Below are 17,916 nucleotides of genomic sequence, written 5' to 3' on the forward strand. Positions count from 1 at the left end.
AGTAGTATAGTAGGAGTACGCTGCGATGATTATTCAGGCGGTGCAAGGTGGTGCAGGTCAGAGGTCATCGTCTGACGTGGAGCAGGTCAGAGGTCAAATATGATGTATTCAGGTGGAGCAAGTGAAAGGTCAGATATGATTTATTCAAGCGCGGGTCAGAGGTCATCGTCTGCTGATATAATTTATTCAGGAGCAGGTCAGAGGTCATGTTATGACGGCAAAATCTAGGGGAATAGATATTTTGTTAGATCTGAGGAGTGATGAAACCAAGGTAACTATGACGACCCCCCCCCCTCCCATCTTGTGAGACACGCCCTTATTTGGTCTAGTTGCAACAAAGAAAAACACATGACAACGACCGTCTGATTTTTACGTTCTTTTATTCTCTACTTTCAAAAGTCAGCATCCAACGTGAACTTTTGCTGTTCAGAGGAAGACATCACCCCCATCTTCTGGTACTCTCCCACCTTCTTCTCAAAGAAGTTGGTCTTTCCCTCCAGAGAAATGTTCTCCATGAAGTCAAAGGGGTTCTCGCTATTGTAAATCTTACTGCACATGAGTTCTCCCAGCAGCCTATCTGCGACAAACTCAATGTACTGTTTCATCAGGTCTTGATTCATCCCAATCAGCTTCACAGGAAGCGCTTCCGTCAGGAACTCTTGCTCAATCTTAACAGCATTGTCGATAATCTGGTGAATGCGCTCCTCACTAGGCTTATTGACCAGGTAGCTGACCATAAGACAGGCAAAGTCGGTGTGTAGACCCTCGTCTCTACTGATCAGCTCATTGGAGAAAGTTAGCCCCGGCATGAGTCCTCTTTTCCTTAACCAGAAAATTGCTGCGAAGGCCCCCGAGAAAAAGATCCCTTCCACAGCGGCAAACGCAACTACACGCTCGCCAAACGTATTTTCCTCGTCTCCTATCCACTTCAGGGCCCAGTCAGCCTTCTTTCGTACACACGGTATGGTCTCAATGGCACTGAACAAATGCTCTCTTTCACGCGGCTCCTTCACGTAGGTGTCGATTAAGAGACTGTACATTTCAGAATGGATGTTCTCAATGGCAATCTGGAAGCCATAGAAGCACCTTGCCTCAGTCACCTGCACCTCTTTGGTGAATCTTTCAACCAGATTTTCATTGACTATACCGTCACTAGCTGCAAAGAATGCCAGGACGTGTTTGATGAAGTGTTTTTCGTTGTCATTCAGTCTCTCCCAATGCGCCAAGTCTTTAGAGAGATCAACTTCCTCCGTTGTCCAGAATGATGCTACGGCCTTCTTGTACATGTGCCAGATGTCGTGGTACTGGATGGGAAAAATGACGAAGCGTCTGGAGTTTTCACGCAGTAGGGGCTCACACTGCTTCTCTCGGTCTACAGAGACCTTCAGTACGGACAGCTGGTTAGACTTCGGTGGCTGCGCTGAAAGCATCTTACGGTTGTGTGACTCACAAAATGAAGCGAGCGCTAGCACCCTCGTACCACTAGATATACCCTAGCCTGTCACCATATATTTGCATATATATATATATATTGTATGATACGAGTCGTTACTCTGATTGGTCCAGACATGCAGATTTTAGGGAATAGGTAGTTTCTTAGCTCAGGTCGGGGTGAAACGGCCGTCAAAACACGGCCCCGAGCTGACCTCACCGACGCTGAACACTGCCATTATGTTACGCCGGAAACAATTGGTAACCCCGGCTTAGTGTGCATACGACTTGGAACAGCTAACTGTACCCACAGAAGCGTCAATATGCCAATACAAATGTGCTAATGGACAAAATAGAATATGTACAGAAACGAGCTGCTAGGTATGTCTTGAAGGACTACAGGAACACCACCAGCGTGTCGTACCTACAGAACAAGCTGGGTTGGCTGACCCTGCAAGAAATGAGGTGTCAGGCTAGGCTAGTTCTACAAGGCCTGCCACATCTATAGCCATACATCAATACATCACTAGGAACACAAAACCCCACTTGAGGACACCCACTCCGCCTTAACGCACTCTCTTGCCGGACTGAAACATACAGAACCAGTTATTTTCCAACAACACTGAGTGAATGACACAAGCTACCAACACACAGTGTCACTGCACCATCACTTTCTAGCTTCAAGAGGGGGGTTGGTCCAACACAATTGAGCCGGCCCTCCCAGATGAAAGTCGGTGATTTCCTTTATCCTCGGGAACAGTGTATTGAAGCCATTGTGTTACGCCGGAAAACAGGACACAAAAGACGGGGAGGGACAATAGACCCAGCTGTGTGCACACCGCTAACGTGGTTAGAGACACGAGAGTTTAAACGGTATCCTTCAAGGAGAGGTCGTACGGCAGCGACCACGGCCCATGGTGTACCAAGATAAGACAACGAACGGTGAATTAAGCGCTTGCCGGACTTTACGTTTGCCGTACACTGTGACATGGCCGGCCCAGGCTTCTGGAAACTGGGAGGGAAGGCGGAAATGTAACTGCCTTTATCAACAACATCATCAAAAGGGTTCTACGCCTTGCCATAGAGAGCCAGCGCAGAGCGGGGAGGTTTTCACCGTTTTGTCGCCGTTTCGCTTCACTGACTTCACTTGGGCGGAAGTGGCACGGCTTTGTTTCCGTCTTAGGGAGTACAGCCACCGGAAGTGCATCATTCAACGTGAACGGACATGTCAACATTTGGCTAGCCCATCTTCTTAGTATAAAAAGAACACGAGCGAGGCACTGGTCAGTTGGCGTGGTGATCACCCGAACTGTGGATTATACCCGAACTGTGCCCCGGATTAATGACCGCAGTACCGCTACGGACGGAGCGTCTCTTTCTTTAGGTAAGTGGAAAACACTTTCTACATATCTTTGATCCTCTGTTAGAATCTCTCAAACAAGCGACAGTTGTTTATAACCCGTGTAAAACTAGAATATATGTTACAATATTTTCTCTGCAACAAAACGTGTTTTGAAGAAACTGTGGAAGGATTGTACCACGGCATTTTCGTTTAGCTTTCGTGTGGAGTGTCGAGTTATGTTTAACACTAGGGGATTCGTGTCACAACGTTACAAAACTCTTGTTGTTGTCATGCCATGTCTGTAGTAATATTCTTTAGTAAAACTACACGCTAGATGATGTGATATCATCAGTATATGTTATGTCGAATGCTACGTATATCTTTACCAATATTGAAACGTAACAGTACGTGTGTCACAGATTTTGTACCAAACGGTTCCTCCGCTTTACCAAAACATGTCCGTACCGGCAAACCAGTTTTGTTTGGTGACAAAAGACCACCGATGCAATATCAGCCCTTGTTTTGTTTGTCACGGAATACTGATGAGTGTGCGGTCAACATGACAAAAGCACTGGTGAAACAACCAGAGGGGCGAGTAGATACGAATTCCGCTTTTCAAACAAAGCTTTGTATGTTCTTTCAGAACCCGCCAATGATCGACACTACCGTCAAATACCCATGGCGTTTACTTGTGAAACGTGCGGAAAAATCTTCACACTAAAACGCAATCTCACCCGTCACCAAAAGTCCCACGACCCGACCGCACCCACGCACGAGTGTGAGTTTTGCGGCAAAAAGTTTTCTAGACGAGACAGCCTACAACAACATCGGCGCTTGCACGATAAACCCAAGCCGGGCCCCACGTTCTGGTGCCGCCCGTGCAACGTGGCGTTTGACACGGCCTATGCCCTGCAGGCGCACAGAGAAGCCACACACCCCGTGGCGGCTACCTCCCGGCCACCAAAGAGGGTTTCCACAGCAGACGGGGCCAGAGCGAAACGACGCCACATTCAACCCGCAGGAGACGACGACGAGTTTCCTTTTGCGGAAGATCCGGAGGACGTGTCGGAAGAGTTGATTCCTCAAGCCGATGACGGGGCCGTCCAAAATCTGTACAGACAGAAATGGTCCATGATCAGGACGCAGTTCAAGCGGGGACAAAACATCCAGGACACGTACAACTTTAGACTGGAGTCCGAAAATCCTTGCGATCTGGCCGATAACGTATGGGCCATCTTTGGCGACCAGCAAACCATCTTTAAGATCAACCTATCGTTCGGGTTCATCCTCCAGGACGGGGAAACGGGGGCACTGCGATATTTTTACCCTTGTGAAAATAATAACGGGTTTTTGCCAGAACCTGTCCAAGTGGAAAACGAGGATGGTGTCCGACGGTTCCTGGACAAGATCGAAGAAGTCGATCACATGGAGCAGGCACGCCAGGAGCGCCCCAACAGCAAAACGGTCCTGCAAAAGATGGTGAACGTCACGTTTTACGTCCACAAGATCAAAGACCATCCCATCGGTGCCCCCGGGACGCTGACAGACTACATCAGGAATAGCAGGTCCATCATCGCCCTTTATAGCGGAACGAACGGCCCGTACACGGACAAGCTCTGCTTTTTCCGGTGCCTGGCACTCCATCGGCAATGCGATCGCACCAAACTAGAAAGACCGACCAAAAAACTCTTCAAAGAGTACCTGGCGTGGGTGGGTAAAACGCCCAGGCAGTTCAAAGGCGTGTCTCTCAAACATCTGGAGGACATAGAGACATTGTTTGAGGTCGACGTGTACGTCTATGCTCTACAGCACAATAACGATGAAGGCGCTGAAGATGGCGACTTTTTTGCTGAATTGGTGAGGCGTCCCCTGCCTACACACAACAATACGATGTATCTCAATCTCTGCGAGCAACATTTCAGTTACATTAAGGATTTTCAGACTTACGCCAAGTCGTACGCGTGTCCGCAATGTGGAAAGAGGTGGCAGCAGCGTTTTACTTGTGAAAGACACATTCGCACGTGCGACGGTAAGGTGAACAAGGTGTATCCGGGAGGCGCCTATCATCTACCGCAGACCATCTTTGAAAAGCTGCAGGACGAAGGGATCGTCGTCCCCGAAGAAGATCGTTACTATCCCTACCGCGCCTGCTTCGATATAGAATGCCTTCTAAAACCACTGTCACTGACTGATCAAAAGACGGACAAGATGACGTGGGAGGCGGCGCACGAACTCTTGAGCGTGAGCGTCTGCTCAAACGTTCCTGAATACATCGACCCAGAATGTTTCGTGTCCGAAGGCGACCCGACAAAAGTGGCTGAAGCCTTGTTGAATTTCCTACAGCAAATCAGTCGTAAGGCGTACTCCCTTCTGTCGGAAAAATTCCGCTGGGCGTTGGACAAGATGGAAGGAATTCGGCAAAGGGATTTGGAGAAAGAGGAAGAGGAAGAAGAAGAAACGGAAGGAGAATCTCCGAAAGACATACTTGACAAGGCGAAGCGAAAAGAAAAACGCCGGAAAGAACATTACATGACCAAACTGATGGAGGAACTGAACAAGTACATGAGTCAGCTGGTGGTCCTTAGTTTCAACGGCGGGAAGTATGACCTGAACGCCATCAAAAAAGTGTTCCTCCCGCTGCTGCTGCGATCGACCAGCAAACTCCGACCCATCAAGAAGAACAACACGTACATGTCGATTGAAACGGACGACCTGAAATTCCTGGATCTCATCAATTATGTGGCTCCGGGGTTCTCCTACTCGATCCTGCTGAAGGCGTACGGCTGCCAGGAGACAAAGGGATTCTTTCCGTAAGTAGACGGCCTTCTTTTGTTTGCATTCTGATGTGATGTGACCGACATTGTGTTAGAGCGTGCTATGACGTGTTATTTTTGTCCCATTGACATGACAGGTACGAATGGATGGACAGCTTGGACAAGTTGGAGCACACGCGGCTGCCACCACGAGCCGCCTTCCATAGCAACCTGCGACAGTCCGACATCTCGGAGGAGGATTATCTGTACTGTCAGCGCGTGTGGGAAGAGCAGGGCATGACGACCATGAGGGACTTCTTGATATGGTAGGTCGTTGTACGTTATCTCGTAACACCTAGATGATAACCTAGATTGAGCGGAGCGGTTGGACTTAACAAATCACGACTAATCTTTGTTCCTACAGGTACAACAACAAGGACGTTAGCCCCATGGTGGAAGCCGTGCAGAAGATGACAGAGTTCTACCAGGACAAGGGCATCGACATGTTTAAGGACGGCATTAGCGTCCCCGGTCTAACACTTAAGTACCTTTTCATGAACCTGCCGCGCGATACTTACTTTACTGTCCCAGACAATGAAGACGTGTACAGATTGTATAAAGACAACATAGTGGGGGGACCCAGCATCATCTTTCATAGGTACCACGAGAAGGGCAAGACCTACATCAGGGCCGACGAGATGACATTGTTGGGCAAGGAACCGAAACCTTGTCAAAAGGTCATTGGCTACGACGCGAATGCGTTATATTTGTGGGCACTGATGCAGGACATGCCCTCCGGCCATTACATTCGGCGGCGGGAAGACACGGGGTTCGAAAGAGAATATTCCACACCTCAGTGGGGACGAATGGCCGTCGATTGGTTAGACTGGCTGGCCCAAGAGCGGAATCTCGCCATTCGCCACAAATTCAATAGCACAGAGAAGCGCATCGGTTCACGTCGAATTCCGGTGGACGGTTTCTGTTCGGCCACCGGGCAAATCTTTCAGTTTCACGGCTGCTATTGGCACGGTCACGCCTGCTCCTTGACCAGAGGCCAAGTCTTCAACGATCGGCGCGGCAAGTCTTTCGCGACTTTGCGGGCGGAAACGGCCCAAACGACCGAGTACCTGCGAGCGTGTGGGTATACGGTCACCGAAATGTGGGAATGTCAGTGGAGAAACTTGGTAAGAGCCGACGTCCGATTGGCGTCTTTCTTGGAAGGCCGCAAGACTCCCACCGAAAATCTTCCCGACATGACCAGTGAACGCGTCCTCCAAGCTGTTCGCTCGAAGGAGTTGTTTGGCACGGTGGAATGCGACATTGAGGTCCCCGCGGATCTCAAGTCGCGCTTCGCCGAAATGCCTCCGATATTTAAGAACGTCGAGATTTCCATCGACGATATTGGCGAGCACATGAAGTCGTACGCCAAGACGCATCGCATCATGTCCAAGCCCAGGCGATCGCTCATCGGTAGTATGTTCGGTCAAAAGATTCTCTTGGCTTCGCCCTTGCTCAACTGGTATCTCGACCACGGCTTGAAGGTCACTCGCATCTACCAGGTGATGGAGTACAGACCCAAGCCGAGTTTTAAAGCTTTCGGAGATGCCGTTAGCGATGCGAGGCGCAAGGGCGACGAGGACAAAGCCAAGAAGATCATCGCCGACACCATGAAGCTGATCGGTAATTCGGGTTACGGCAAGACGGTCACCAACAAAGAAAAACAAACAGACGTCGAGTATTGCCAAGACGTCGTGACCGCCACTCGAAAGATCAACACTTTGCGGTTTCGGCATCTGATCGTGGTCAACGACGACAATTTCTTTGAAGTTGAGTCGGCGAAGCGCACCATCAAGTTTAACCTTCCCATGCAAATTGGCTTCTTCGTATACCAATACGCCAAATTGCGTATGCTTGCCTTTTACTACGACTTCATGTTGAAGTTCGTGGACGTGTCCGATTTCCAGTACTGTGAAATGGACACGGACTCCGCTTATATCGCCATCTCGGCGGACAAGCTGGAGGACGTGATCAAACCCGACATGCGGGATTCGTACTTCCGCGAGAAATCTGACTGGTTTCCCCGAACAGACACCAAGCAGAACGCGGCTTACGACAAGCGCACTCCCGGGCTGTTCAAAGAAGAATGGTCCGGGAGCGGTATAGTCGGTCTGTGCAGTAAAACGTATTACTGTTTCGGCGGAGATGACACGAATGAGGACAAGTTCAGTTGCAAAGGGGTGAGCAAACGATGTAACGACATTAACCACCTCAAGTACCTGAACGTCTTGCAGACCAAGAAAAGCGGCCAGGGCATCAACAAAGGGTTTCGCGTGCGCGAGAGCGAAATACACACGTACACGCAAATCCGCGATGCCTTTTCGTATTTCTATCCAAAACGAAAGGTTAAGAATGACAGGGTCACCACTCTCCCTCTCGATATTTAGAGAGGCTAGCGTGTCATTATAATAGTATAGTAGACGCATAAATAGTATTGCTGGACAGAGTTGACGTCATTTGCGGGTATGGATGCGAGAATACACCATCCATGTCGAATGGTTCTAGCGGGCTGTTCTGGCTCTGGAAAATCTTATTTTGCTCAAAAACTACTGACGACGGGAGCCAGTTGGCTTGATCCCGGGCCTTTTGAACACGTGGTGTGGCTGTACTCGGAGTTTCAGGACAAGATTCACCGCGAGTTGACTTCGAAACTAGGGTCAAAAGTTCAGTTCGTAGAGGGCCTTCCCAACAATTGGAATGACGTCATTAAGCCGTCATGCCGCAACGCGCTAGTGATTGATGATCTCATGATTGAGTCGGCCAAGGATACGGATCAAAGAGTTACAAAACTGTTTACCCGAGCCAGCCGTCATCGTGACTTGTCGGTGATTTTTCTCGTTCAGAATTTGTTCTTTCAAGGCCTGAGAACCATTTCTCTAAACTCCAGTTACATCGTCCTGTTCAAATCGCCAAGGGATCAAAGCATGATCACCACGTTAGCGCGGCAAATGTACCCGGGGCACGGTAAATTTCTTCGAGAGTGTTACGAAGACGCCGTGAATAAGACGACGTACGGACATCTCTTCCTTGACCTCCATCCCGAAACGCCTGAGGACCTGCGCGTGAGAACCAACATGCTGACGCCGCAACCCCAAGTGTACCTGAGAAAGTGATAAAACGTTCCGTTCGTCCACACCACGGTCTCATTTTGCCGAAGATGTCGAAGAGGTTACATCGTCACGCCGATTGTCTCCGGGTGTTGAGCAAGGCCAACCCAAAATTGCGAAAAGCCATTCTGTCGTCCGCCCCTAACGATCTCTTGAAATCGATTTGTGACTGCACGCACAACGTCTTGAAGGGCAACGTTCGTCTCACACCGGCCCAGAAGAAAGGTCTGGCTCGGCACAAAGCCACTCTGCGTCAGCTTGGCGATAAGAAGGTTCCCCTGACCAAGAAAAGACAGACGTTGATCCAGAAGGGCGGGTTCCTGTCTCTTCTACTCAGTCCTATTATTAATGCAATTAGTTCCTTATTTGGAGGTGGACGGAAGTAACGCCGCTCTGTCGTCATGGAACACAGCAGAAAGATGGCACTCGTGCCGCAAGAATTGCTGTCAACGATTCAGGCTAAGCAACAAGAACAGACCTCTCCCCTGGTCAAGACCGCCGTTACCTTGGACGAAGAAATGAAGTCGGTGATGGAACGACCCGATCTTCCGGACGACGAGAAAGCTACCTTGTACCAGCAACTCTTGCAGCGTTATTTGACGTACAGAGATAAGCGTCGCACAGAGCCCGTCACGGTCAGGGTATTGTCCTCACCTCCTACCGTCACCAACACCGCTACCACGGACGCCACCACGGATGAAAAGTCTCCCAGCACCCCCGCAGCCGGCGGCAAAGAAGACAAGAGCATACTGGAGGCCTTTCCCAAGACCATGAAAGCTCGCGCACGACAGATGCTCAACGTCATCAAACACAAGGGCGGTGACATCATCGGTTATAACGATCAGGGACAGTTGCTCTACAACAAACAAGTGGTCCCAGGTTCAAATGTGTCCGACTTGATTAGAGACGCGATGCAAAGGAGGCACGGGTTCAATCCCACCGGCTGGCAATCTTTCGCCAGGGGCCTGGCACGCATCAATGCGCCGGAAGCCGCTATCAGGCACCCGACCCGGCTGTCCGTGATCCAACGTCACAAGAGTCGCACCGCCCGTGGTGAAGATCTGTCAGACGGAGAGAGCGAAGACGTCCTCCCAACACCCCAACCCAAGCGACGTCGTGTTGTCGCTCAAAGAATCCCAGGAAAGAAGTGGAAAGTTGGCAGTGCAGGCACTACGTCATCTGCAAAAGGGAGCTTCTCGGAAATGTCGTGGACTTAATAGCGTTAACAAGTAAAGTTTCCCGTGATTCGGACGCGGGCCTAGATATAGAGACTGGTTTTCCATTTATTTGTGTGTGCGATTGTGTGTGTGTGTGTGATTGGGTGTGTGCGGAAAAAGAAACCACGCTATGACCGATATACGTTTTCATGATATTTATTCATAACAACCTTCTACAGTCAATACTACACTCTAAAGCTATATCATATAGTATACGGTTAACCATGCATACGTTAGTCGTTAAACGCTCGATCAAAGTCTTCTAGGGTTCTCGCTATCTGTCTCATGACGAGCTCAATGTCGACCACGGGAGCATCTATATTAAAATGACGCTCTATAAACTCTGCTACGGATACATCGTTCAGTTCTAAGTCACTGCTAAACATATCGACTATGCTAGTCATCGGAATATTTCGGCATCTGTGCAAGAGGTAGAACAGGCAGTGCTGCCCACAAGTGGTAGACAGTCTAGCTTGTATCTGGCGCTGGTTACGAAGCCACGGAAGGCGCGTATTTCTCCGCAAAAATCTTAGTATAGGGCGGGGATACAGACTAGGTGCACGGCCATAAGAATCAAAGAATTCGCCCCGTCCTTCCCCGTCGAAATAGATGGCCAGCCAATGCTGCCCGGGTTTATTGCTTGGGTCAGTATTAACGACGTAAGCGCTGGGGTAGACCCGTACACGCCTCGGAAGCCGATCTGAAGCAAAGACTCCGCGGAGGTGAGGTGCCGTGTTCTTGTCGCTCCGTAAGACGGCGTACATCTGTCTCGTGTCCATCTCTAGTTGCTGTAGTCAAAGCTGATGTTTCTCTGCCTGTCAATCTCCAGGAGATTGTCGAATTCAGCGAGGACCACCGCCACCACCGTTTGATCTAAAGCCTGTGCAAAATGCAGCTCCAGGCGAAGGTTTCCCTGTCTGATTATGTTAAAATGGTCCCCACCGAGGCCGCAGAGGTCAGGACTTAGATCGTAACACCACACCGTGAAGCCCTTGTCGTAGTCGCTTCTCGCGATCTGGTTCCCGCTGTCTTGCCCTTGCTTGCCTGTCGTTCCAAACAAGTTCATGTAGGATCTGATGTACTGTCCCTCGGCAAAGTTGGGTGTCAGCGCTTTGTGAGGCACCTCCTGCCCATTGACGCAGAGACTGATGTAGTTCAAGTTAAAGTGTTGAAAGTTAAAGGGGTTGGTACCGAAAGACCCCTGGAATGCTGCGTTGTCCACCAGAGCGATCGCCACGCGTTTGGGGACCTGTCCCAGGAACAGATTGTCGCTCGACACTGAATGGTTACCACGGGGAATTGTAAAAGGCTTTAATTGCACCCTTTTAAGGGCATACTTGGCCGTCTGCTTGTTGAGTTGACTTTCGATGGACAGCTGATAGGTGGGTAACAGGTTGACCTTTCTCAGAAAGACGGCAGCCTCCGTGATGACAATTTTGAACTGATCTCCAGGCGACATCAGACAGAATTGATGTTTCGATCGGTGCAGCTTGATTTTAACGTCGACTTTGCTGAGCAAATAGCGGTCTTGATGGAACAGGTCGACGTGTAGCGGTCCTATGAGGTCCACTTCGCGACTGTTGCGGGTCATGTTGGCACGCTTCACCAATCCTTCATTTGCCACTGCGTCCTGATCTGCCGGGTTCGGGTAGGGGTCGACCAAGTGAAGTCGTCCCGGCGTGTCTTGAAAGAAAAGTTCAGAGGTCAGCTGCGTTTGCTTTGCTTCAGACCCAAAGTTTAACAGCGTCTCCAGGTAAGCACGATATGGATAGCAATTGGTGGAATCCGTTATGTCCTTGCCAGCGACCGTAACCGTGACTTGCGAGAAGAGCGATTGAAGCCACAGGTTTACCGGGCCTACCTTGGCGTTGTCCGGCAGGTCGTTGCCGTTAGGGAGAACGATCTTGGCTTTCACGTACAATTTCGTCTGGGAAAGGTCCGTAAATTCTTCTCCCGCTCCAGGAATGTCAAATTCTATCGGGGAAGACTCGGCGAGACTGGCCACCGGATGATACTCTACCCATCTACCGTCCGTTATGGTCGTCTGAGTTGGCGGTACCTCAAACAGATCCAATTCTGATTTGGTGCAGGAGCACGAAAGGGGATGAATGTGGGCCATGACGTTTATATCGTGACTAGCTGAAGATATCGGGAGAGGTACGTCCGCGCTGTGCACCGGCTCTCTTGCGACTGGCTGCACGCGGTCTCGTTCCGCGTTTTAATGGCTTCTTTCCCCTTCCCCTTCCCGCCCCTCTTCCTTTGTTTTGCCCCACCGATGCAGGCGGTGCACGCACCCTGGCTCTTTTCTGCCCAGACATCAGACGTTGTCCAAACTCGCCGGCTCTCCGTTTGGCAGCGCGTTTGACACCTTGCCCATTTAAGACGTCTTGAGCTAAATCCATACCACTCTTTAAAGCCTGTCTTCCCACACTTTGGGCCCCTCGTTTCAGTAGGGGTACGGCGGATCTGAGCAAACCGCGAAAAATCCCTCCCAACCCGTAACCACGCTGCATAGACCGTCCGTAATACACCGGCAACTGTCCTCCTCGCTGTCCAGTCATATCTAGGAAAAGTAGGAAGACCGCCTCTGTCGGAAGTGAAGTGTTACGATCACTCGCCCTTGCACAAATGGCACGGGTTCGCCGAGGTCGTTCCTTATATCGATTTCAATCGTTTCGAACCGTTTCCTGGCCAGGGGTATGTAGTGCGGCGTGGGGATAGGGTGATCGACGATGTCCCCGTCTTGTCCCTCGATTTTGACGATTCTCAGCAGAGGGACCTTCTGTCCACCCATCGGACGATGCTGCACGACATCTCCGTACACGTACAGGGAGTGAAAGCCCAGGTTAGGGTCGGCTGGACGTGGTGCCTGTACCCAGCTTCCGTATATGGCGCCTTTTACTCCCCATCCCAGTTTTTCGGCCAATGGCCCCGTCAGATAAGTCTTCGTTGTCGTCGAATTTTGCGCCATGGGAGGCAGGACCATGGTCACTCTTTTCGTGATGCTGTCATAAGCAAACATGTCGTGTTGCTTGAAGAGGCTAGGGTAACGTATGGAGGCGGCTTCGTTCAGGCTTTTCAAGAGTTGCAAAACATCCTTGTAGTACCCCGCGGAGATTTTGACGATCTCGTATTCCCGACCATTTCCTTCGTCTTTTTCGTCCACCATGTAATACACCAACGTGTTTTCGCCTTCCCGAACGTTCAGCCAGCTGTGAGGATATTGTATCTCGACGAGACCCACCTCCCACTCTCCCGACAGTTCTACGGGCTGAGCCAGTTTGGTCCGATAATTCGTGACCGTGTTTTCTTGAAAGACGTCCATACTCCCGTCGCTGGGGAGAGTGACGTAAAACGAATTGGCCATGGCGAGGTACGTCTGAGCAATGCCCGATGTGCGGGCGTGCGTCGGTATTTATCATATTGGAACCATGTCCTCTTCTCTCACCCAGCTATTAAACTTGGCCGGATATCCTTTCCATTTCACAAAGAACTCCTTCTTTTTGCCTCGCCTTCGCGTGTCCAGGATGTCCTCTACTTGATAGACGTCGTCGTCTTTTTTCGTAACTTTCTGCAACTCCTTTTCGTAAAACGTCCCTCTCAAAACTTCTCCGTCGTAATCTTTCACGCGATAAACGGGAGGACGGCGGGCAATTTGTTCGGAGACGATGAAGATCTCTGTGGTCCAATTAGGCGTATAGCCCTTTTCCAGGCGCAGTTTAGATTTGCTGATTCGAACCGAATCTCCGACTCGAAATTTGAACGAAGGCGGTTGTTTTCTCCCTTTCCGGGGTTTCGAGATGTCATCTTCTCCGTACAGGGTATGCCACACGAGCCCCTCGTTCTTCTCGTTCACTTCGATGGGAGCCATTTTGATGCTGCGGTGGTAGGAGCGGTTGTAGGACCACACCAGGTCGCTCAGAACGTCAATGTACCGGTGCGTGTTCTTTGCGGTGAAATATTTCCACATTCTCGTCTTCAGCGTACGATTGAACCTCTCCACCACACTGGCTTTGGTTTCCACACTAAACGTCGTAAAGAATTTGATCCCTTCCTTCTTCAATAGAGACTGGACGTGTCGATTGAGAAACTCCGTGCCTTGATCCGTTTGCAGGCACCTGGGCTTTTGCTCGTCCTCGGCTAGGATGGTTTGAAAGGCTTTCGCCAAGGTGGGGCCCGTCTTGTCTTTGATGGGAACGACCCACGCGTATTTAGAAAATACGTCTATGCAGGTCAGGAGATAGCGATACCCGTCATTCTGCCGAGAGAGGGATGACATATCGGCGAGATCAGCCTGCCACTGATCGTGTATTCCTCCGGTTATCACGCGATTCCTTTGAAAACGTCGTCTGATGGGCTTGTGTAAGGTGTGTGTGTCTTGAGAACGCAACCACGCTTCTACTTGTTTTCGGGTGACTCCGTACTTGTTACGCACGGCTCGATGGAGCCGTCCTACTCCGCCGTACCCTGCAGGATGTCTGGGGTCGTAGTAAACCCTATGGAGGACGTCGTGCCATTCCTCGGCAGTATTGGTGGGGTAGCGCTTGCTTCCCCCTCCCGCCTTCGTTCTCCTCCTCTTCCCGGGATTCTTGGAAACCATCCCAAACCACGAAAGAACGTAAATATTCGGCCTCCCATACACATGCACGCGCAATGAACGCGGTCCACTATCTCACAAAAGTGCTCGCCCAAGAACGCGATTTGGGGAAGACAACCCATACGTGTTATTTGTGCCTCTCCAGCTCTGAGACTGACTGTTTCGTTAGAACGCTAGCCCTTTTATGCAGATGCACCTCTTTTATGCACATGCGCCTCTCTCTCTCTATCCTACTCTCTCTCTCTCTCTCTTACACGCTTATTGAACGAACCTACTATAGCAATAAAATGACTTGCACACACAGACACTTCAATGAGATCTTTGCCCATGTTTGTACCACATGAAGTTTATTTCGTGACAAATCACTGGTTCGCGATTTCGGCCAGGAGTTTGCTGGACAGCAATTTCTGCTCGAGGACGGTTTTCAGGACGGCATCGATCTTGTCTGCCCATTCCTCCAGGACATCCCACTGCGGCGCTGATAGGTTGAGCCCTCTCTTGGTCGGGAGAAGTTTGTCGTGATCTGCAGCCGGTCTGAAAAACTCTCGTAGATTCACGACCGCTTCCCCTCTGAACAGCTCCACGATGGCATATCGTTGGTTTCCCAGGTCAAAACGGCTGGGTGGGAACGTGCTCCCGTTGTACTTGTAGGATATGTGCATGGATGAAAACCCGCAAGCCAGGAGCTCTGACGACACGCTGCTCATGTTGCGTTTGAGTGCCAGCCATTGCTCTGGGGCTAGGACCAGCCCTTGTTTACCGGCCTTCCACACGTCTTTCCCGGGACATGGTCGATAGAACCTCCGCACAGCCACCAGCGGTTTCCCCTTATAACGGCCGATGGTAATAAATACGTCTCCGCCGAGAGGGAACCTGACTTCTACTCGGTCGACCTCGTTGATAACCTGAACCTCCGATGTCGGGGGTTGTTGAACGGTCGGGGCTGAGTCGGTCGCGCGCCAAGAGTCTGGCACGTCCGCAGTTGGCGGCGTCCGGGCTCCGTCGTGCCGGGGTGATGTCTGCGTCGCTGCGTCCGCCTGTGGAGGCTTAGAAAGCCCGGTGTACGCGGGCAGTGTCCTCCAATATTGGAGATCTTGCGGATAAATCACTGAGTCGTCCATGGCTCGTCGTGTTCTTGGTCGTCAGCGAGGCTGCGGAGATCCGTAGGTGCGCTAGATCGCGGCGGGTCTGCCTTTTTGAGGACCTCGTTTTCTGCCCCATCCAATCGGCGTGCAGTTCATCCTCTCATGTAAATACAAAGCCGTCTTGCACAGAGCATCGGCCAACCAGCGTACCGTAGTTGGGCGTGTTTTAACATGCTCGGGCATCACGATGCTACGTCACGATGATGCAAACGCGTGCAGTGAGAATCCAACAGAGGCACTGTACAAACGACGGGTACTTGTCGTGCCGCCGACGTTCAAGCCATCCGTCCCATCCACGTTGGCCTAACAACCATTTTCCCGCATAGTCGCAAATCAACGTTGCTAACTCGATCGAGATGGCGTCGGTATTTCTTTCATACCGTTCGTGCGTACACACGTCCACGGCGAAAGACATTGCGGTAACGAGTCGACCCCAGTTTAATCGTTCCTCTTGCAGTACTTTTTCGAGTACCATTTTCAGCCCATCCCTCGCGTTGGGTACGTTGGCCATGAAATTGTCGATAATCTTTTCATATTCCTCGTTCGCCGAGATCGCATCCACCCATTGCACTACTTTAACGCAAGCCACAGAACTGGGGCGTCGCCGATGTTGGGGAAACAAGTCTGGGGCTTTGTGATATAGTAACTGACAAAAGACGTCTGTTGTTTGTGCTTTCAACGTATCCATAAAGACTGATCTCAGCAGATGTTACCGGTTGACATATATATCCATTTCGTCAAGACCACAACACTCAAAATAGCCCCCTATCGTTTAAGTCTTTGCAAATATAATTTTTCTTTGCGTCGTCCAGGGCCACCAGCGACCGGTCGACCGTTCCCACTGTGTTTAACAATTTGCTCCACTGGTCTGAATTCAAGTTGATCCCTTTCGTGCCGGGTAAGATGCTGTCGGGGTCCTCGCCTGGTCTTGGCAGAAAGAACTCGCCCAGGCCCACGATCCGGGTCCCGCCGAAGAGCCCCACAACGGCGTACAGCGTACCGCCCAAGTGAAAACAGCGAGACGAGAACGTTGCCGTGTTGCTGGACGTCGCTGCAAACCTGAAATCCAGCAGCGCTGCAGATACATTCGACATGTTGCGTTTGAGGGCCTGCCATTGTTCGGGGGTCATGACCATCGCCTGATTCCCGGGCCGTATGTCGTAAAGATCGGCCGGGTTGGGACGGTAGAACTGTCGAACTGAAACCGTCGGTTTATCCCTGAAAAGTCCTACAGTCAGGTACGTCTGCCCACCTATCGGCAGTCGTAATTCCCACGATTTGTACCATGGTGAGTATATCGAAGTGAGTCCCTCTTGCTGCTGCTCGCAAGTCGCGCACGGTTCGTCTATCTCCATCGGGACATCTTCGACGGCTCTGGTCTTGAACATGTTGCTAACAAGCTTGGCGTCCTCCAGGCTGTTCACTGGGAACTCAGGGAGGATGTCTTGTGCCATTCTTTTTATAGCGCCAGTCTTTATTTGACCTGCTCCTTTTTGCCAAATAAGGGCGTGTCTCACAAGATGGGCGGGGTGGGGGTCGTCATAGTTACCTTGTCGGGTCAAAAGGTCGACTTGACCCCTGTTTCACCCCTACCCAGAGCTCAGAAAAATACCCCTAGACTAGGCCGGCAGACGATGACCTCTGACCTGCTCCATCTTGCTCCAGAATAATAATAGTCAGCGTACACCTACTATACTACTATGATAACTAGTGAATCTGGTGTCTGAAAACCTTGAGATAGGGGCTGCGCAGAGCATTATAAGTTGGCAAACGATGCAACAAACACTGAGACTTGCATATTCGCCGTGCTTGACATCTCAAGCGAGTAATGTTCCAGTTAGATCACGCACAACCGCCGCTTGTTATCTGGATTTCTGCAATAACTATGCTGTCTTCTAACCGCCTCTACACGGGCCATTGTTATCATCTCATTCCAGCATGAATCACGTCTGCCGTACCAAAGAGTTATGCTATATATTAAAATGTAACGCCAACTATTATAATTCCGCATGGCGCCAAAGACTGACATATTAATAAGAACGGTGAATATAAGAGCTCTACTAAATGCAGCATTTGTGATAACGGAAGTGTGTCCTGGTGTCTGAGACATTCGTTACGAAACCTCTTTTATTTCAATGTGGCGATTTCGAGAAACCTAAAAGACGAATGACAGCTGACGTACATTGTACAGATGAGCTATGGTTCCAGGCGTTACAAGTTATGTGACGGGTGATTGCTGCACGCCATACATTTATCACTGCATAACC

The 17,916-nt window shown here is 50.5% G+C and overlaps 4 protein-coding genes across 4 annotated transcripts; 1 reads left to right on the forward strand and 3 right to left on the reverse strand.

Moving 5' to 3' along the window:
* Positions 1-378: 378 nt before the first annotated feature.
* LOC118411415 (ribonucleoside-diphosphate reductase small chain-like) lies at positions 379-1,498 on the reverse strand. The gene has a single exon (XM_035813690.1). It carries the CDS (start codon positions 1,428-1,430, stop codon positions 393-395), a length of 1,038 nt encoding a protein of 345 aa, XP_035669583.1. The 5' UTR covers positions 1,431-1,498; the 3' UTR covers positions 379-392.
* A 3,465-nt stretch (positions 1,499-4,963) lies between these two features.
* On the forward strand, positions 4,964-7,987 carry LOC118411390. The gene is made up of 3 exons (XM_035813653.1): positions 4,964-5,583; positions 5,685-5,852; positions 5,951-7,987. Exons 1-3 carry the CDS (start codon positions 4,982-4,984, stop codon positions 7,968-7,970), a joined length of 2,790 nt encoding a protein of 929 aa, XP_035669546.1. The 5' UTR covers positions 4,964-4,981; the 3' UTR covers positions 7,971-7,987.
* Positions 7,988-10,688: 2,701 nt separating this feature from the next.
* LOC118411881 (uncharacterized protein F54H12.2-like) lies at positions 10,689-12,026 on the reverse strand. Its single transcript, XM_035814372.1, has one exon. It carries the CDS (start codon positions 12,024-12,026, stop codon positions 10,689-10,691), a length of 1,338 nt encoding a protein of 445 aa, XP_035670265.1.
* Positions 12,027-13,325: 1,299 nt separating this feature from the next.
* LOC118411882 lies at positions 13,326-14,507 on the reverse strand. Its single transcript, XM_035814373.1, has one exon. The coding sequence runs from the start codon at positions 14,505-14,507 to the stop codon at positions 13,326-13,328; it is 1,182 nt and encodes a 393-aa protein (XP_035670266.1).
* Positions 14,508-17,916: the final 3,409 nt, after the last annotated feature.

Source organism: Branchiostoma floridae, chromosome 3, assembly GCF_000003815.2.
Source record: "Branchiostoma floridae strain S238N-H82 chromosome 3, Bfl_VNyyK, whole genome shotgun sequence".
Lineage (NCBI taxonomy): Eukaryota > Metazoa > Chordata > Leptocardii > Amphioxiformes > Branchiostomatidae > Branchiostoma > Branchiostoma floridae.